The sequence below is a fragment of the Felis catus genome, chromosome B4, assembly GCF_018350175.1.
Source record: "Felis catus isolate Fca126 chromosome B4, F.catus_Fca126_mat1.0, whole genome shotgun sequence".
NCBI lineage: Eukaryota > Metazoa > Chordata > Mammalia > Carnivora > Felidae > Felis > Felis catus.
In genome coordinates, this window is record NC_058374.1 from 46,871,760 (window position 1) to 46,892,775 (window position 21,016).

The following is a 21,016-nucleotide window of genomic DNA, read 5'->3' on the forward strand; positions in this document are numbered from 1 at the left end:
TGCAGTATCACCCTGTTCAATGCTGTATGATTGGAGAAGCAAGGAACATAACAGGTGTGAGAGGTGGGAATAACTTCTTATAAGGATCCTAAAGGACAGACAGGAGGCCCAGGTCATCAGTGCCTTCTGCACTCCTCTCAGTTCCACAAGCCTACACGTTAATATCCACCCCCCACGCCCTTTTTAAAACTAAGTTCCACAAGGCCTCAGCCCTCCAGCCGGCAAATCCCAACCAGTCCGCAGGGGGGCGCCCAGAACACGCTGGCCGGGGAGAACTAAAACTACATTTCCCGGCACGCCGCGCGCCGGCGACCCGCTTCCGGAGTGCGCGGAAGACATGGCGGCGCCCGACGAGCACGATTCTCCGACCGAAGCGCCTCAGCCGGCGGTGCAAGAGGAGGAAACTAAAACTTTTAAAGATCTGGTGAGCGTGGATGACTCAGGCTTTTCTTTGTACTGCTGACACTGGGCGCAGGCAGAGTCCATTTGCCTTAGGTTCCGACTAATAGTGTATAGACGCACCTGGGGCCTAGCTTGGGTTTCCTTCAGAATTTCCGAAACTTGGGTTCCAGACGCTCTCCCTAAGCCTCTGGGTTTGGATGGTGGGAGGGATGCCCGTCCCTGAGAGTCCCCATTTGCGCTTTTCTCCCTTTTGGTGTGGCGACGTTTGTATTTGTAAGTTTCCTCCCCCCACCCCCCCACCCCTCGGAGTAAGATGCAACGGGTTTGGATTCTGACCCAGTCACTTACTAGGGGCACGTTGTTACCTCGCGGTGCCTCACTTTCCACATCTGTAAATTGGGGGTAATAATACGTACTTCAGCGAATTGTGAGGCTTGAATGAAATAGTGCACGTGAAGAGCTTGGGTTTGTCTCTTTGAGTAGAAAGTGTTAAGTCTTGAAGTGCTACTATCTCCTAGTGCTCATAAAGAGCGGACCGAGTAGGCTCGCAATACTTCTTGAATCCAAGCGTAAGGGATGCACATGTCACCAGCAGGGTGGGTCCGACAGTCATTTCATTAGGATGGAGGCAGGGGCGCCTGGGTGGCCCAGTGGGTTAAGCAACCGACTGTGGCTTGGGTCACGATCTTGTGGTTCCTGGGTTCCAGCCTGGCTGCGGCTCTGTGCTGACAGCTCAGAGCTTGGAGCCTGCTTCGGATTTTGTGTTAACCTCCTCTCTGCCCCTCCCCTGCTCATGCTCTCTCTTTCTCTCAAAAATAAAATAAACATTAAAAAAAAAAAATTAGCTGGGAGGCAGGTGTGTGGGTTCCTCTTTGCTAAAGTGTATTTTTCTGAATTCTAAGGGTGTGACAGATGTGTTGTGTGAAGCTTGTGACCAGTTGGGATGGACAAAGCCCACAAAGATCCAGATTGAAGCTATTCCTTTGGCCTTACAAGGTAGGTTGAAATTAAACATGTGGCTTAATACAGGTTCAGTTTGAAGTTATACTCAATCAACTACTTACCACTTTTGAGAGCTGTTGTTGTATACTTCAAGTAATATAAAAATATGGTCACTAAAGATACAAAATTTGTGGCATATTGGCTTTTGAAAAAGTAATTCTGTTCTACTGAGCTTACTTTCTATAAGGAGATTTGTTGTTTGCAACAGGTGCTAACTTTAAGGACACACTGGATTAAAGTGTATGAACAAGAAACTTGTTAGGAATTATGAATCAATAAGTGCAGATTTACATAAGGGTGCCTGGAACACACATCAGTATCTAGAGGAGTTGAGAGCTCTCGCTTTGTGAGACGTGTTTATCAGATTTTCAGAAGAATGGCTAACATGTCTGATGACTAGTGGGACTGAAACTAACAGGGTGAACTTTCATGGGAGTAGAGGTAAAGTCCTGCTCTTAGATTCCCAAAGCCCAGCTTCACAGTGTTAGGGTTGGTGGTAAAAGAGACCTAGCAATGTTCACTGAAATTCATTAAGTTCCATAGAGAAAATGAATGGAATCTCAGCTACATTAGTATAAGAGATTTTCCAGGCAAGCAAAAAAAAAAAAAAAAAAAAAAGTGTATGAACATATCTGTATGTAGAATTTACCCCTCACTCTGAATTCCTCTCCCATATGTCCCAGGTTAAGAACCCTTGAACTAGCTCTAGTGAGAGAAATGCCTTTGCTGGTTAGAACACATCTAGAATATTATGCTTAGTTCTGGGGCCCAGTTTTGAGGGACCAAGAGTGGCAGTGAGTGTGGTATAGTAACAAGAATAGTCCTAAATAGTTAAAGGAGCTTGAGTGCATTCAGTCTGCAGAAGAGTAGATCTGGATGGGATATGGTAATTGGCTTCAGTGATTTGGAGAGCTGTCACGTGGAAAAGTAATTAGACTTGCTCTATGAAATTCCATTTGCTCCTTCTATAAATAGTAAGTATCTGATACAAGTGTAAGCCACCAGAAGTTAAGATTCTGCCCACTCTAAGAACTTAGATTCTAGTAAGGAGATAATTATAAATCTATTACAAAGTGAACTGGGACATAAGAAAGTTACATTCCAAGTGCACTGAGGGAGGAGAAGAGATTACTACTCATTGGAATGGACTAAAGTAAACTTTAGTTTTTGGCTGGAAAGGTTGGAAAGACATTCAAGCGGAACCTTGAAGACTGAATAAGATTTAGACATTCGTGCATGATGGGAGGGGAGGACCTTCTAGGCATAGGGAGCAATATGAAAAAAAAGCTAAGGAGGCTGGAACACATGGGCATGTGTGGAGGCTTGCAACTACTTAATAGAGAATAGGGAAAGGATTAGTAAAGTCTTTGGGGCCAGATTATGCAGGACTTAAATGTGGGTAAAGGAATTTGGTCTTTGTTCCATGGGCAGTGGAGTGCCTTTGGGGATTATTTTTTTTAGCAGGAGAATGAAATGCTTAGAGTTGTTTTCTTGGACTATTAATCTCATAGCTTTATAAGGAAATTTAGAGATGAGAGACAAGAGGCTGGGAGACCAATTAGGAGGGCATTGCGGTAATTTTGGCAATAAATAAAGGGTAGGGTAGAGGTAGTGAGAAAGAAAGAAAAATGATAGAAAAGGAGTCATCATGATTTTATAACTAGTTAGTTAATGGAAGGCAAGGGGTAGGGAAATCTGGGATCGTTGCCTGTGTGTTTAGGACATATTACTGGTGTAAAAAGGGAACATAGGAGGAAAAATAATTTCAGGAAAGAGGAGTTCAGTTGGAAATAATTGATTTCGGGCATCAAAGAAATAGACTTGACTGACGCACAGGTGGAATCTGGGAATTAGAGCTTGATTAAGAGTCCAGAACTGGATGCAGATACCACATCTAAAGAGAAGTTGTAGCTGAAACTATGGAAATGGCTGAGGTTGCCACATAGGGTCAAGAGATGACAAGGGGAGAAATGGAGACTCAGTAACAGGTTGAAAATCATGAGAGGACAGTTTCATACAAATTAGGTAAGGGAGAGTGTTTTAGGGAGGGGGATGTAAACACTTTCAAGTTGTCTAGAGACGCTAAGAGGATAAGGATTGTGTAAAGGCCATTAGTGGGGAAGAAGTTTCGGCAGTCAGGAGTACTGGAATTGCTTTAAAAAGCAAAAAGAAGGGTTGGTGCTTTCTGGCATTTTCCTGCCTGCCCTACAGCATGTGTTGGAAGAATGAACCCAAATTAGGTGGTGGTAATAATCCTTAAATTATTTATAATGTTTTCAGTAAAAAGTTTGTATTTAATGCAGAGAAAGTAGGAGTCCATGAAAGATTACTAGGAACTGAGTAATGTGACTGATACAATCATCATGGAAAGTATTCTTATTCTTGAGGTCATTTCATTCTAAGGAGCAGTTTACAAATGCTTCATTTAAAAAACCTATAGACGCTGGCTCTAAGCAAGAGATTTAAATAATCTAACAGAGTTTTTCTTTTGTCTTCTCTTAAATTAACTTTAAAATTTAGTTTGAGTACTAATGATGGTGTCAGTTTCTACAAAATTATGGCATCCTGGGTCCATCCATTGTTCTTAAACTTATAACAATTCTGAAAGGCAGGAATAATTATTTTATTGGTGATGGCCAGTGGATTAAGTACCTTGGGTGGGTGCACATAACTTGTTATCAGTAGAGCTAGAATTTGAATAATAGGATGTTCTAGTGAAAAGCCTGTGTTCTTGGCCCTATATTATAGTGTTACAGTGGGGAGAGCAAAATCTTTTGATGATTTTTGAGGATGCTTTTCTTCCCATCTGTTTCATGTATTAAGTTTATTTTTCAAAAAAATTTTTTAACATTTTAATCTATTTTTGAGAGACAGAGCACGAACGGGGGAGGGACAGAGAGAGAGGGAGACACAGAATCCGAAGCAGGCTCCAGGCACCAATCTGTCAGCACAGAGCCCGATGGGGGCTCGAACCCACCATCCGTGAGATCATGACCTGAGCTGAAGTCGGACGCTTAACCGACTGAGCCACCCAGGCACTCCATATTAAGTTTATTTTTAATTCAGAGATCACTCAAAGTCCTCTACGAATTTCAGACAGTTTTTTGAATGGCTGCCATATACCAAGTAGTTGTGTTAGGTGCTAGCAGTGTGGCAGGTGAATGAATTTATTCCTGCTCCTCTTACTGGGTGTTCATTCTACACAGATACTACCACTGGAAAGGCTTACAGGTTGTGAGAAGAAGAAAGGAGATAATAGAGAAAAATAATTTCACAAAGTGAATATTGCTTTGTGGGCGGTGGGCGTTACAGCCACATGAATTGAGAGACTTAAGCTCCTTTATTTCCCTAAATCTTTCTTGTATACCCCTTTCTTCTGAAATTTTAAGACTTCCCTTGAAAGAAAAGGGGAACAGATCCCAGTGGGTGTGTTTTTGTTTTTGTTCTTGTTCTTGTTTTCCTGTTCTAGAAGGTATGTTGTACCCAGGCAGGGAGGGCAGAATCCCCCCAAAGTTGGGGAATAAAAGGCTTTGGAAGCCCTTAGCTCACAAATAGTTAGAGGCTGTTGCAATGCATTATCACTTACCCTACAACCAAGAGGAACATTAAAGTTAGTAAATGAGGGAGAAATTTTATCCGTATATTGTCATTTGTTGCTCTGACCTTTACAAAATTAGTGCATTGTCTGGTCTGACTTATAATTCACATCTACACCTGTACTTTTATAGGTAACATCGATGTTACTGTTTAGAAGGGTAAATGGTAGAATTCACTAGACTATGGAGTTGCTTGCTCTGGCTTGGCAGGATCCTAGTTTAAGTGATCAGTGTCTAAAAGACGGATGTTGAGAAGTCTGCTCTACTTGATATCAATCACTCTCCTTTCTTGAGCTCTCTTCCTCCTCAATTTCAAGTCAGTATTATCTTCTGTCTTTCCAGCTATTCTTTATGAGATTCTTCTGGTTCCTTTCCTTTTTCCTTGTAAGGTTAATTCTATCTTTTTCCTTTTTTTTTTCCTCACTCTGAAAACACTACTAAGATTTCTCATCCAGTCCTGAAGCTTTAACACTATCTGCATCAGTGAGTCTCAGCCAGTGCTCATCAGAATTACCTGTCTTACTTGTAAAACAGTAGAGATTTCTAGAGTCACCGAATCAGAATTTCCACATGTGTGACCTGGGCATGTATAGGTATAAGAATCCCATAGGTTATTCTGATGTGTCTGCCCTTGGGGGAGCAAAACTGTTAGGATGCTCCCACTTCTGTGTTTCTAGCCTGTACTTCTCTGCTGAGCTCCAGACAAGTGCGTCCAACTGGTTTTTAGATATTTCTCTCTGAGCCTGTTGCAGAAACCTCAAGTTCCTATGTTCAAACCAGAGTCATTGTTTTCCTCACCAGAGCTAATTTTTTATATGCCCTTAGAAACCCATGTGTCAACCACATTTTCTTTCATTACTTTGTACATCTCACTTGTTTTTATCCTCACTGTCTTGCCTCAGTTCAGACCACCATACTAACTCCCCTGGTATCCTAACTGAGCTCTTACTTTTCTTTGTGTTCCCCATTCTGTTAAGGTCATCTTAGGTCATAAGGAAGAGAGTCACTCAGGTAACCTCGGAGAAAAGGGGTTTATTGTAGGGTTAATCTCTAGGTAAGGAAATCTCAGCAGTTATATACAGTCAGGGAACAATGTGAGCATCAACCGTGGAGGTCATTATCACTAGGAAGCAATCTCAGCAGGCGCTGTTGGAGTGCACAGCTACCTTGTGAGCTGCGGCCAGCCAGCCTAGAGATGGTGGCCTTGGTTTGGGAGTTAATTTCCAAATCTTATTTATAGTTACAGCTTGATTGGTGATAACAGACCATGGGGACCTCTTCTTAAGGGATTACTTACGGCATTCTTCCCTCAGAAGAAGCAGTGTAAATGCATGTACTGTTGAGCTCCTTGGCTCATTATGCCATCAGGCATAGGGATTATCTTCCTAAGGAGTAACATTGATTGTCATGTTCCCTGCTTAAAATCCTTTAATTCTCTCTCTTACAGGAAGACATCAAAACACCCTATCATGGCTTATGAGTTTCCTTTCTAGCCTCATTCTTCTCCCTCTCCCTCCTTAACATTTCTGTGTTCCTGCCGCATTGTACTTCTCACTCTCCCTGCACGTGGCTGTGTTCTTTACAGCCTCCGTCCTCTGTTCTCTTATAGGAATGTGCTTCCTTTCTTTCTTTGCTTAATTCCAGATTTAATTTACTCATCAGGTCTGTTAGCCTTTCCTGACTCCCCTGGGCAGTGAGTTACTCCTTCCTTTGTGTTCTCACTGTATGTTGTAGGGGCCTGTTGTAAAGCCCTTATCACATTATATCATATTTGTGTATGTCACCCCTGGGTTAAGCTTACCTCGGACAGAGACTATGTCTTCTGTCTGTTCAACCTTCCTCTCCCTCCAGTTCATCAAATATTTATTCACTGTCTACTTTGTGCCCACGTTGTGTCATTGTAGAAAAAGGGAAATAATGCAGAGAGCGTTTCTTTGCGGTTAGAGGTTTTCTTTTTCTTCCTAGGTCGTGATATCATCGGGCTGGCAGAAACTGGCTCTGGAAAAACGGGTGCCTTCGCTTTGCCCATTCTGAATGCACTGTTGGAGACGCCCCAGCGATTGTTTGCCTTAGTTCTCACGCCCACTCGGGAGTTGGCCTTTCAGATCTCAGAGCAGTTTGAAGCCCTGGGGTCTTCCATTGGTGTGCAAAGCGGTAAGTGTCTGACAGGAAAGGAACTGTAGAGTTTCTTCACAAGTTGAGAATGAATGGAAAAGGAGAATAGAAGCAAATATTATTAACATGACTTTATTGACCTTAAGAGCGAATTTGGTATTTTAGCTTTAGGGAAAGTTATACGGGAAGAAAAATTTAAGTAGAAATCTAGCACTGGCTTAAAACGTATTCAGTGAACTATGGAAAAAATTGAGGGTCTCTCTTCTGTATTCTTTTTGTTTCTGTAGCTGTGATTGTAGGTGGAATCGATTCAATGTCCCAGTCTCTGGCCCTGGCGAAAAAACCACATGTAATAATAGGTGAGTAATTGACAACGGTAAAAGGCACTGACAACGATGAATTGGAGAAGATCTGTCCATGTTGCATAAAACTTATTTGTGTAGAAAGATTTTGAAGAAAGGATTTTTGTGGTCTTGTTTTATTTTTTAATTTCCGAAATTTTGGGGGGCTTGGTGGGTGGGGTGGTTGGTAACTTTTCTTTTTGTCCTAGTTCTTAAACATTGCCCTTTCTCTTCAACCTTTCTTGATAGCGACTCCTGGTCGACTGATAGACCACTTGGAAAATACAAAAGGTTTCAACTTAAGAGCCCTCAAATACTTGGTTATGGATGAGGCAGACCGAATATTGAATATGGATTTTGAGACAGAGGTGAGCACCCAGTTTCTTTCCTCATTGTAGGACATCTCAAGTGCTCTCTTTCAAACTTCGGTTCATTGCACAACTGCTTTGTGGAATACTATATATCATTATCAGTTAATTTAAACATTTCTGCTGCCTTTTTTTCATTCTTGGTGTTCCTCACGTTGTCAGTGCCTCAGTATCCTCTAGAGAATATACTCTGACTGTAGTTTTAGAGATGAGAAATTTCTACCAGATTTCGTTTCTATTTTATTTGATATATACCTCTTTCGTATACCTTGAAATATTTTTATTTTCTGTCATCATAGCTGACCCACTCATAACTTAGTTGATGAACACTTTTGACTTTTCTCTTAGATTAGCTCTACTGTAATTTAAACTGTTCTTTTCTCTGAGTGGCATTTTTTTAAAACAGCATAGAGTATGGTACAAATAATAAATATTCAATAAATTTTAGCTGAATTGAATGGAATTTTTGAGTTCCCAAATTCCCACAGTGATATAGTTTTTCATTCTCTGCTTCACAAAGAGCATTTGTAAATATCCACTCTAAATGTTACATTGGTATCCTTTCTTTGTGCCTTAGGTTGACAAGATCCTCAAAGTGATTCCCCGAGATCGGAAAACGTTTCTCTTCTCGGCCACCATGACCAAGAAGGTGAAGTTTTCTAGGACTTCTGATTTCTTCTTTATTAAGTGATAAGTAAAAACAGAATTTAGGAATCAGTGTACTATTCCAGGTTTTTTTCTGCAGGTGCAAAAACTTCAGCGAGCAGCACTGAAGAATCCTGTGAAATGTGCTGTTTCCTCCAAATACCAGACAGTTGAGAAATTACAGCAATATTACGTTTTTATTCCTTCTAAATTCAAGGTAAAGTGTTTACTTTGATCGTTCCTGCCTCTCCCTCTCCTTCCTCACTAAAGCATCTGAAAGTGTGTCCACTTTTGATTAGCTAAGAGTTGTTCTACTGTTTGTTTTAGAACACATACTGTGCTTATATTTATCACTGATAAAGTCAAACATTCCGGGAATTCACAGCATGCTAAACCACAATAATGAAGTCATGATGTAATTCCTTTCCAGCTCCATTCTTGAAGTAGTTTTTCTTTTGTCTCCTGATTATGTGACTTTTTTATAGGTAAGGGACCCTCGTTTTATGCTTTGATGTAGGGACTTTTCCTGGTTGCCAAGTATAGATTTCCTTGTGCTTGGCTTCAGGCATGTGAAATTCATGGTTCACAGAGATGATAATGCTGCTTCAGGAGTGCAAACTGGTAGCTGGGGTCTGGGTATTTGAGAGTCAACTATAGGCTTAGCTTTTCAACGTTTATTTATTTTTGGGACAGAGAGAGACAGAGCATGAACGGGTGAGGGGCAGAGAGAGAGGGAGACACAGAATCGGAAACAGGCTCCAGGCTCTGAGCCATCAGCCCAGAGCCTGACGCGGGGCTGGAACTCACGGACCGCGAGATCGTGACCTGGCTGAAGTCGGATGCTTAACCGACTGCGCCACCCAGGCGCCCCTAGGCTTAGTTTTTTAGATAATTTATATTCCCGGGACTCCAGTCTTTTCTTCCAGATCAGTTACTTACATTGATTGTTTTGGGTTTGTAACTTAGGATACCTACCTGGTTTACATTCTAAATGAACTGGCTGGAAACTCCTTTATGATATTCTGCAGCACCTGTAACAATACTCAGAGAACAGCTTTGCTGCTTCGAAATCTTGGATTCACTGCTATCCCCCTCCATGGACAGATGAGTCAGGTAAAGATTCTTCGGCATCATTAGTGGTGAAACGGTGGTGTGAAAAGGGTAAAGCTTATAGCAGTAGTTCTGTACAATAACAACATGAGGTGTTCATGCATCTTTTCAGAATTGTTTTGATTTTATGGGCTTTAAAGTGTTGCTCTAGTTGCTTACTTCCTCCTTTTAGGATAGTAAGAGGCTCAAATTAGAAGATTTCATAGTTATTTGTCTGGTATGGAAGCTTTTCAGTTGATTTATTCAGCCCTAGTGCTAACGTTGATTCTTTGGTCTCTAAAGATGTTTAATAAATTATTTTTCAACTATCTGTCATGTTAAACGATCCCTGTTTCCTGTTAGTATTTTCTAGCCTCGTCTTAAATATTTTTTTGTTGCTTCCATGTTTCCTTCTGATCTCTGGAGCCTAGTTTGGACTTAGGGGAAACATCCTTTTAAAAATTTCTGTCTTGGTTCTTATATTTAGTGTTTCTAGTTTGTGTGTCTTAGATTCTGAGATTCCTTAGTTTATCAAGATTAACATTCTTTTCATTTCTTTTCATCATGTCAGAGCAAACGCTTAGGATCTCTTAATAAGTTTAAGGCAAAGGCTCGTTCTATTCTTCTAGCAACTGATGTTGCAAGCCGAGGTTTGGACATACCTCATGTGGATGTAGTTGTTAACTTTGACATTCCTACCCATTCCAAGGTGAGTCCCATTGCTGACCTGACTTTCTTTAAAAAAAATTTTTTTTTAATGTTGATTTGATGTGTAATGTTTTTTTTGAGAGAGAGACAGAATGTGAATGGGGGAGGAGGAGAGAGAGGGAGACACAGAATCTGAGGAAGGCTCCAGACTCTTGAGCTGTCAGCACAGAGCCCCATGTGGGGCTTGAACCCACAAACTATGAGATCATGACCTGAGCCGAAGTCAGACACTCAACTGACTCAGCCACCCAGGTGTCCCTGCTGACTTGACTTTCTAGTTTTGAACTGTATTTCTTTCTTTCTTTTTTTTTTTTTTTTAAATTGAGGTATAATTGACATAAAACATTAGTTTTAGTTGTATAACATAATGGTATGATGTTTGTATATATCACAAAATGATTGCCACAAGTCTAGTTACCATACGTTGTTATGAGTTTTTTTTCTTGCACTGAGAACTTTTAAGGTCTACTCTCTTAGCAGCTTTCAAATATGTAATATAGTATTATTAACTATTTTTGCTATGCTGTACATTTCACTCCCATGGCTTACTTGTATTATAACTTGAGGTTTGTACTTTCTGACTCCCTTCACCCAGTTGATTCCCTACTCCACCTTTGGAGGGAATTATTTCCACCTTTGGAAACCACCAAATATGTTGTCTATGTTATGAGCTCAGTTTGTTTTTTTTTAGATTCCACATATAAGTTAGATCATACAGCATTTATTTTTCTCAGACTTATTTCACTTAGCATAATGTCTTTAACGTCCATCTCTATTATTGCAGATGGTAAGATTCAACTCTTTTTTATGGCTGAATAATATTCCAATGCGTCCAAAGTGTATTTTTTAAAAATATTCTTTTTTTTTTTTAAATGTTTACTTATTTATTTTGAGAGGCAAGGAGAGAATCCCAAGCAGGCTCTGTTGCTGTCAGAGCAGAGCCCTACATGGGACTTGATCCCATGACTGCAAGATCATGACCTGAGCTGAAATCAAGAGTCAGATGCTTAACTGATTGGGCCACCCAGACGCCCCTCCAAAGTGTGTTTCTTAATGGAATGTTTTCTGTCTCCTTTTTTTTTCTTCTTAATCCTTTATTGGTTAAGTATCAAAAACTGGGAAAGCTCTTGATTTATTTATTCTCGTTATCTTGCATGTGCCTGAGGATGTGATATTAATAAATGTGAATGAAGGTAGCTAAAGAGAGGTGTGAGATCACAGGAGTAGATGCAGCACGTGCTGATCTTTGTCAGTCTTACTTCTTCAGAGTCGTCAGCTTGTGGTTCTCAGTGTATCTCAGGGTTTCTCAGCCTTGGCACTATTAATGTTTTGGGCCAGCAGATTCTTTGCTGTGGGGCTGTCCTTCGCATTGTAGGATGCTTAGCAGCATTCCTGGCCTCTATCCATAGGTGACATTATGACAACCGCATATGTGTTCTGACATTTCCAAATATCCCTGGGGAGGACAGAATTGCCCCCAGAACAACTAGTATCTCTTGGCTTTGTATTTAACTGCTGTAGACAAGGTGCTGTCTCATTTGATTTTCCCAATAACTCTGAGTGTGGGCATGTGTTTCTATCCCTGTTTTATAGATAGAAACCAAGATTCGAAGAGGCTATGTGACTTGTAGATAGTTGTGTAGCTGGTAGGTGGTAAGACCAGAGCCATGATGCAGGTCTGCCTCTAGATCCAGTGCTGTTTTTCTCTAGACCATGTTGTCTGCAGCCGTGTAGATACGCTTTAGATTTGTCTTCCTGTAAAGAAAAGAGAGTCAGTTTTGTGCTGCAAGGAAAATAAAAAAGATGAAGTAGATTTATCTGAACAAATTGCCCAGTCCATTTTTCCATGTTGCAACATGAGTTTATTTCCTTTCAGAAGTTTGCAGTAAGACTTTGTGTTCATAGTTTTTTATTTAAATTTTATGTAACTCAGATTTATTTATGCTTTTTTTCTCAGGATTATATCCATCGAGTAGGTCGAACCGCTCGAGCTGGGCGTTCTGGAAAGGCTATCACCTTTGTCACACAGTAAGTAAATTGACTTCAGGGGCAGAACAATGCAGAGAAAAGAGCAGAGCTTTGGTGCAGACTGATTTGGTGGCCTGACTTTGCCACTTACTGTAATAGTCATTTAACCTCCTTCATGTTGTTTTCAGCATTTGTAAAATGGAAATAATGGTATCTACTTAACAGAGCATTAATGAAGATTATATACATATGTATATATATACATGTATCCTATATATATACGTATGATCTAGTGTAGCATTTGGCATATAGAAACACACAAACCCCTGCTCCTTCTTTCAACTGCTGAAGCTGGAGAGTAGTGACTTTTCCCTCAACTCAGAGTATTAGAATAATTATTTTGATTTTGTTTAAAAAACTTCAGGGGCGCCTGGGTGGCTCAGTCGGTTAAGCGGCCGACTTCGGCTCAGGTCACGATCTCACTGTCTGTGAGTTCGAGCCCCGTGTCGGGCTCTGTGCTGACTGCTCAGAGCCTGGAGCCTGTTTCAGATTCTGTGTCTCCCTCTCTCTCTGACCCTCCCCCGTTCATGCTCTGTCTCTCTCTGTCTCAAAAATAAATAAACGTTAAAAAAATAAAAAAAATAAAAATAAAAAACTTTAATGTTTATTTTTGACAGACAGAGCATTAGCCGGGGAGGAGCAGAGAGAGAGGGAGACACAGAATCCGAAGCAGGCTCCAGGCTCCGAGCTGTCAGCACAGAGCCCGACATGGGGCTCCAGCACAAACCACGAGATCATGACTGGAGCCGAAGTCAAACACTTAACCGACTGAGCCACCCAGGCGCCCCGATTTTGTTTTTAGAGAGACAAATTTTGGCTTTTCTGGGAGTAAAAATATGTTGGGTGATCTTCTAGTGGGCTGTGTACCGAAGATTGCTCTAATCAGTATTCTGGATTCAGTATTGTTTAAAACTTGCGTCAGTTGCCTCATACCGCATAATGTGTAGTTTGGGAATGGACAGACATCTGCGTTGTCAGCCAGCCAAAACCACACCAATTTTCCTTCCTCAGGTATGATGTAGAACTCTTCCAGCGCATAGAACACTTAATTGGGAAGAAACTGCCTGTCTTTCCAACACAGGATGATGAGGTTATGATGCTGACAGAGCGTGTCACTGAAGCCCAAAGATTTGCCCGAATGGTATGCAACTTACTTTTTCACCAACTTTTATGCAAATAATGGCAACTACGTGCTAGATGCTGTTGGATTAATCCTCATAACTAACTTCAGGAAGTATTATTTTATTCTAAATTTAAGATGAGCATACTAACGTGTAGAGATGGTAGGTAATTTGAATCGAGGTCTGGACTCAGTCTGACCACAGTGACCACATGCTCAGCCACTGTTCATGTTTCACATGTGGCAAGAAAACCTCTGGACTCGAGATCAGAAGACCCAGCTGTGAATTGGACATTGTGGTTTGAACAATGCGTCTGACCTCTCGGAATCAGTTCCTTGCCTGTAAATTGGAAATAACAGTTACCTTGATCCTTATAGGGGTTTTTTGGGCATCAGATAAGCTAATGTGAACTGCATAGTAACTAACAGTAAGTAGCAGTAATAATAATGGTGAGGATGGGAAGATTGTAAAAGAGAATCCTAGCAAGTGCTATCTGCTCCCTAGAGTTCTAGTCTGAGGGATGAAGAGACTTTGCCCCTGGGCTGCTTTCTGAGTAGCTGAGGCGTGGACTTGTGTTTTTCTGCTCACATAGAACTCTCATTTGGTATTCTGGTTTATAAAAGTATTAGATATACATTGGAAAGAATTTCAGAAAATATGGAAAAGATTAAAATAGTAAATGAGACATATGAGTTATCCCCCACGGCGAGCATTTGGCTCTTGATAACATTTGGCTATTTTTCTTTTTTTAGCCATAATTAGATGTTATCTAATTGTATATGATTAACATTTTTTCTATTTTAACAACTATAGAGCAATGTGATCACTTCTCAGTGGCTACAAAAAATTCCATTATAAATATATAACATGACTTACATGGGTGTATATTTATGTTTTTTCACATGTTTTGTGTTTTAACTAGTACCATGTTGGACATCCTAGTATGTACAGCTTTGTGTACTCGTTTCCTTAGAATAAATTCCTAAAAGTAGAATTAGTTGTTGGGCCGAGGAGTAAATGGAGTTAAAATTTGAATTCATACAGAATACCAGATTCCTCCCTCTCCCACCCAGAAGAGCTGTCGGCGACAGTTTATGTGGGTGTCCCCACACCTTGACAAATACTAGGTATTACCATTCTCTTAAATCTTTGCTGGCCTGCCATGTGTAAATAATAGCTTATTGTTTTAATTTTCATGTAAACATTTTTGTGTATCGGGGTTTTGGTCTTCTCCCTTTGTTAGTGTGAGGTATTAGGGAGTTATGTAGTGGTTTTTTTTTTTTTTATGTTTGTTTATTTTTGAGAGAGAAAGAGAGAGTGAGTGGGGGAGGGGCAGAGAGTAGGAGACACAGAAATCGAAGCAGGCTCCAGGAGTTGCCAGCACAGAGCCCAACATGGGGCTTGAACTCAAGAACTGCAAGATCATGACCTGAGCTGAAGTCAGCTGCTTAACCGACTGAGCCACCCAGGTGCCCCGGTGTTGCATTTTAAGGAGAGGAGAGCAGGATGTGTTACCCTCAGTGCCAGTAATTCATTTTCAATCCCATCCTTTCTCTTTTCTTGCAGGAGTTAAGGGAGCATGGAGAAAAGAAGAAACGCGTGCGGGAGGACACTGGGGACAATGACGACACGGAGGGTGCTATGGGTGTCAGGAACAAGGTCGCTGGAGGAAAAATGAAGAAACGGAAAGGCCGTTAATTTCTTTTATAAAGACTTGATTTCAGCCTTTTGTTTCGTATAAGGGGATTGTAGAAGAGGATGAAGCCCCCTCCAGCACAGTTCCTCAGACCGAAATCTGTCACAGTGATGTCGAGAACCTGCTCATCTACTTGAGCACTCGCTTTCCTTCCATAGGGTGCCATTACCGCACACCGGTTTTTACAGTGCTCGTGTCAGCTTTGGTTTCTTGGTCACGAGATGAGTAGGATGTGTTCTTTTATCACTTCACACAGACCTTTTGCTTTTTCAGCTGCAAGTCAAGGACTAGGTTGATGGAGCCCTGGACCTGTATTTGTAAAGGGAAGAAGCTTGTATTTGTAAAACTGGTGATACTTAAGCAGTCTTAGCTTGTGCTTCATTAGACCAAATGTGGACTAATAAATTTACCTACTTTAAAAGATTCAAACTCCTTGAAAACCTTTACGGGTTGAGGGACTTTACAGATTTAAGTAAGATCTTGCTAATAGGTAAGAAATTGACAGTGGCAGTTATGTGGCGAAATCATTGCTTGTTCTTAATTAAGGTAAACATTATTTATGATTTTTAAAGATCTGCAAAGGAACGAGGTGATGGATGGCTTTGAATGGGAAGTCCTGCTTAAAAGGTGGTTGTGTTTTTCTTGGGGATGGATCAAAGGCCTTAAGTAAGACTGCAGAGTCTCTTAGATCCCTCGGTACATTCACTTCCCTGACTGCTCGGTTTAAGAAGACTGCTTTCGGGTTAGGAAGAAGACTGCTCGGGTTAGGAAGACTGGTTTCTTTTCTTTTGTCTCCATCTATATGGCTACATAACTCAGAATATGTAAAGCTGGATCATCAGCTCCTGGAGAGAAAATAGACCGTGGCTCTGTAGAGACTGGGTCAGATAGGGGAAAGTTGATGGAAATCAGAAACAGCTGTGAGCTTCACGGTCATGAACAGTCTTGTGCCCTGAAGACTTTCAACTCATAGAAGATGCCTAATCATTTTTGTCAAATGTAACAATTTTATTAGAAGAGAAAGGGTCTGAATTGGCAGAACCAGGGTGAAGAGATTCCAGTGGTTTAAGATTGAGTTTTGAAGAGAAACTTTCTATGTATATCTTAATGGAAAGTGCGTCTTAGAGTCAAAGTATCTGGCAAGAAGTGAAAAATAGATGTCAGTAAAATTCTCTGTGGTAGTCAGGTGTGGATGGTTACTTGCAGGAAGATCTTTATAAATACAGGGTACATTCTGCCAGAAACGTATCCTAAGAGGAATGCCTGTGGATAAGGCATTTATAATTAATTGAAATCTAAACACATGGATTATTTTGTTTAGGTTGCTCCAAATTTCATTGCTCCTCGTTGTGGTGCATTTGAGTGAAGGTTAAATTAGAAAAATTAGGAGTCAGTAAGAAAGAAGGAAAGGAGAAAAAGGGTGGAACAAAAGCAGGAGTCAAGTAGTCGAGTGGGGGCCATAACTGTGACTTTGTTTTGAATTGTGGGTATGATTGGAGGTTAATTCTCCCTGAATGTTGTATTTTCCAGATGGAACTTTCTGCAGTGGCTTGGATAATAGCAACACTTTCTCTCTGAGCCTTTGGGTAAAAGTGAATGGAGGGTTGCTGTTGTCATTCATTGGAGGACTTCAGAAGCACGCTGACATTGAATTGGGGTGTGGGTGGTGGGTAAGGAGAAGAGATTGGAATTATCCTGAAGGTGTCTGAACTTTCTAAAAAAGTGGTCTCTCACATGGGGTCCGTAGACCCCTGAAGTATGTGCCTATTTCTGGGGAGACTGAAAGGGTTAAAAACTGCTCTAAAGCTTAGCTATTGTCTCTAAAGTGTACATGTAATTATGCTTTGCTAGGATGGGACGATAGGATACTAAGCAAAGAAATGTGGATGATGCGTCTTCAGGCATATTAGTAGGTCCAGACTGTAAGCTAGAGTCCTACACAGAACAAATAAAGATATTACTGTGGAGGACAGGAGGCACAGAAATAAATGAATGTGATCTGTTAGTAAATGAGGACAGAGCTGTGAGTTTGTACTATTATTTAGATCTGTTCTTCATGTTCCCTTATCCTCTAAGGTAACGTTGCGAAGTCTTGCTGCTGAAACCCTCATCAAGATGTGTGTTAGTTTCCTAGGGCTGCCATAACAAAGTCCTACAAACTGGGTGGCTTAAAACAACAGAAATTGATTGGCTCACGGTTCTGGCAACTGGAAGTCTGAGATGGTGTTAGCAGGACCATGCATCATCTGAAACCTCTAGAGAAGACTCCTTGCCTCTTCCTAGCTTCTGGTGGTTGCTGGCAGTCCTTGGTGTCGCTTGGCCTGTGGCAACGTAACTCTAATCTCTGCCTCCCTCTCGATGTAACCATCTTCCTCATGTGTCTGTGTCTTCACATGGCCTTCCTCTAAGGATACCAGTCATTGGATTTAGGGTGTACCCTAATCCAGTGTGACCTCATCATAACCAATTATATCTGCAAAGACCCTATTTCCAAATAAGGTCACACTCTGGAGTTCTAGGTAGACACAAATTTTAGGGGGAGATTATTAATCCAGTACAGACCATCTTTCTGTACTGCTATATTCTTTGGGGTTTAAGACTGCATTGTGGAATAGAAATGGCAGATAGAGTTGATTACAAAGAAAGTGGAGAGAGGACTGAAGGTAGGTCTTCAGAAATAGTAAGATGGGTAGACGTATAGAAGTTTAAAATGACATTCTTTTAAATGAAATGTAAATTATTTTTGCAGTCAGCGTACCAGAGGCTCTAGTTTCAGGAGTAGGAAGGGTGTTTCTGGCCTTTCTCCTGTTTCCTTCTTGATATAATCCCTTAGTTCTGCTTTCCTGATTTAAGAAACAGCTTCAAAATAACCCACCAACCTCTCTCCCTCCCCTAATTGCAAACAATTCCCACGCCTAATTTTTATGCCTTAAAAAAAAAATATATATATATATATATATATATTTTTCAATATATGAAGTTTATTGTCAAATTGGTTTCCATACGACACCTAGTGCTCATCCCAAAAGGTGCCCTCCTCAATACCCATCACCCACCCTCTCCTCCCTCCCACCCCCCATCAACCCTCAGTTTGTTCTCAGTTTTTAAGAGTCTCTTCTGCTTTGGCTCTCTCCCACTCTAACCTCCTTTTTTTTTTTTTTTTTTTTCCTTTTTCCTTTCCCTCCCCTATGGGTTTCTGTTAAGTTTCTCAGGATCCACATAAGAGTGAAACCATATGGTATCTGTCTTTCTCTGTATGGCTCATTTCACTTAGCATAATACTCTCCAGTTCCATCCACGTTGCTACAAAGGGCCATATTTCATTCTTTCTCATTGCCACGTAGTACTCCATTGTGTATATAAACCACAATTTCTTTATCCATTCATCAGTTGATGGACATTTAGGCTCTTTCCATAATTTGGCTATTGTTGAGAGTGCTGCTATAAACATTGGGGTACAAGTGCCCCTATGCATCAGTACTCCTGTATCCCTTGGGTAAATTCCTAGCAGTGCTATTGCTGGGTCATAGGGTAGGTCTATTTTTAATTTTCTGAGGAACCTCCACACTGTTTTCCAGAGCGGCTGCACCAGTTTGCATTCCCACCAACAGTGCAAGAGGGTTCCCATTTCTCCACATCCTCTCCAGCATCTATAGTCTCCTGATTTGTTCATTTTGGCCACTCTGACTGGCGTGAGGTGATACCTGAGTGTGGTTTTGATTTGTATTTCCCTGATAAGGAGCGACGCTGAACATCTTTTCATGTGCCTGTTGGCCATCCGGATGTCTTCTTTAGGAAAGTGTCTATTCATGTTTTCTGCCCATTTCTTCACTGGGTTATTCGTTTTTCGGGTGTGGAGTTTGGTGAGCTCTTTATAGATTTTGGATACTAGCCCTTTGTCCGATATGTCATTTGCAAATATCTTTTCCCTTTGCGTTGGTTGCCTTTTAGTTTTGTTGTTTGTTTCCTTTGCTGTGCAGAAGCTTTTTATCTTCATAAGGTCCCAGTAGTTCATTTTTGCTTTTAATTTCCTTGCCTAAAAATATTTTTGAGAGGGGGTGCCTGCGTGGCTCAGTCGGTTAAGTCTGACTTCAGCTCAGGTCATGATCTCACGGTTTGTGAGTTCAAGCCCCGCGTTGGGCTCTGTGCTGACAGCTTGGAGCCTGGAGCCTGCTTGGGATTCTGTCTCACTTTCTCTCTGCCCCTCACCCATGCGTGCTCTGTCTCTTTGTCTCTCTCTCTCAAAAATACACTTAAAAAAAATTAAAAATGTTTTTTTAATGTTTATTTACTTAGCACATGTGGGTGCATGTGTGGGGAAGGGGCAGAGAGAGGGAGAGAGAGAGAATCCCAAGCAGGCTCCGAGCTGTCAGCACGGAGCCCAATTTGGGACTCCAACTCATGAACCATGAGATTATGACCTGAGCCGAGATCAAGAGTTGGAGGCTTAACCGACTGAGCCACCCAGGTCTGCCTAATTTGTAGGCCTTAATAAAGGAAATAGCTTGTGATAGTCATGTGATGCTGGCCCAGAGAAAATTTCCCCCTTATTTCTCACCTGAATCATGAAGCCACTTTACATTCGTTGTATCATGGCTTCATGATAACTAGCTAACTTGGTTTTACTTCCTCTGTCCAGAACTACAGTGAGAGGAGGAAAATATCTCTGCCTTAGGAAGGGGTGCAAGGGTCCCAGTGATAGGGTTTTAGTTGGGTAGGCTATTCCAGGCTTAAAGCAGGTCCAGAATTCGAGGCACTCTGGAACTTAAGGGTGCTCTGAAGGGATTCCAGTGGTTGCCAAAAGGGGTCTAGACTCAACTAGGTTATGATTATTGTTTCTTAGTCCCTGAAAGATGTGATAAATATCCTAAAACTTGTCTGACTTCTATAAAGATATCTGGCTTACAACCAGATGTTTTCCAGGTAGCTTTCTATCTGTAGATAATATCCAAAAGTCTAAATCAGAGACTGTCTACCCCAGCTCCCTCGAAGCCCTGGGAAAGGAGATCAGAAAGAACCACAGCCTGTGGCATTAGTTACGAAAAGTGAAGGCATCCGTGTTATCAAAAGCAGGTAACAAAATAACATCAAGAAAGTATGTTCTGGGGCACCTGGGTGGCTCAGTTAAGCGTCCGATTCTCGCAGCTTGGAATTCTCTCTTTCTCTCTGCCCCTCCTCCGCTTGTGTGCATGCACACACATGCTCTCTGCCCCTGTCTCTAAATAACCATCAAAAAAAAAAAAAAAAAAAAAAAAAGTTCCAAGATCTTGAAATTAGAGAATATACAAGAAGTTTTAATCCACACACTTCTTAAGGTGAAATCAAGCCTCAGGGCAGATAATAAGTCAGGGTGTGAGTCATCTCTTTAGTTGGAATGACAAGAGACCCAGACCTTGGCACTAGAGATTCAAGGGTTACCCACACCCACATTCCTTTTCATGCCTCACCTGTCCCAGGAATGCACTAAAACTCCAGCTAAAAATAACTACAGAAACTCGAACTCTGGGAAGTAGCACTGAACAGCCTACTCTAGAGTGAAGAGCTGGTTTATGCCAAATGGAAGACAGACAGGAAGAAAATGGGCTCATGTGGGACCATGTAATCTCTAGGATGGGGGCCCTGATGTCTGCTCATACTCTTGGAAGTTTTTGCTTACAAGCCATCCCTCCACCTGATATTTTCATTAACCTATGGGTGCCATGTTGGTGCTGGAAGAAGCCAGAAGGATGGGGGAATGCAACAGAGTATATAGGCAAAATGTTAGTCAAAAGACCTATTGACTGTTACTATGTGACCTCATGGGAGTTACTGAACCTCAGTTTCTCTTTGCTAACATGGAAATAAGATCATCCGTCCTATCTGCCTCACAGAGTCTTGAACCTAGTTTTTGTGTTTTGTGTTTTTA

At 41.2% G+C, this 21,016-nt stretch overlaps 1 protein-coding gene across 1 annotated transcript; it reads left to right on the top strand.

The window, feature by feature from the left end:
* The first annotated feature begins 279 nt into the window (after positions 1–279).
* DDX47 (DEAD-box helicase 47) lies at positions 280–15,534 on the top strand. Its single transcript, XM_003988430.6, has 12 exons — positions 280–424; positions 1,305–1,398; positions 6,966–7,154; positions 7,403–7,474; positions 7,706–7,824; positions 8,402–8,473; positions 8,570–8,686; positions 9,436–9,582; positions 10,130–10,267; positions 12,224–12,294; positions 13,306–13,435; positions 14,982–15,534. Exons 1-12 carry the CDS (start codon positions 338–340, stop codon positions 15,111–15,113), a joined length of 1,368 nt encoding a protein of 455 aa, XP_003988479.3. The 5' UTR covers positions 280–337; the 3' UTR covers positions 15,114–15,534.
* The last annotated feature ends 5,482 nt before the right edge of the window (positions 15,535–21,016 follow it).

What these genes read in the sequence shown, in the direction of transcription:
- DDX47 (XM_003988430.6), top strand. Translation starts at nt 338, where the DNA reads ATGGCGGCGCCCGACGAGCACGATTCTCCGACCGAAGCGCCTCAGCCG. An exon ending in ATATGGATTTTGAGACAGAG is followed by an intron (nt 7,825 to 8,401) that starts GTGAGCACCCAG and finishes TTTGTGCCTTAG; the next exon opens with GTTGACAAGATCCTCAAAGT. An exon ending in TCCATGGACAGATGAGTCAG is followed by an intron (nt 9,583 to 10,129) that starts GTAAAGATTCTT and finishes TCATCATGTCAG; the next exon opens with AGCAAACGCTTAGGATCTCT.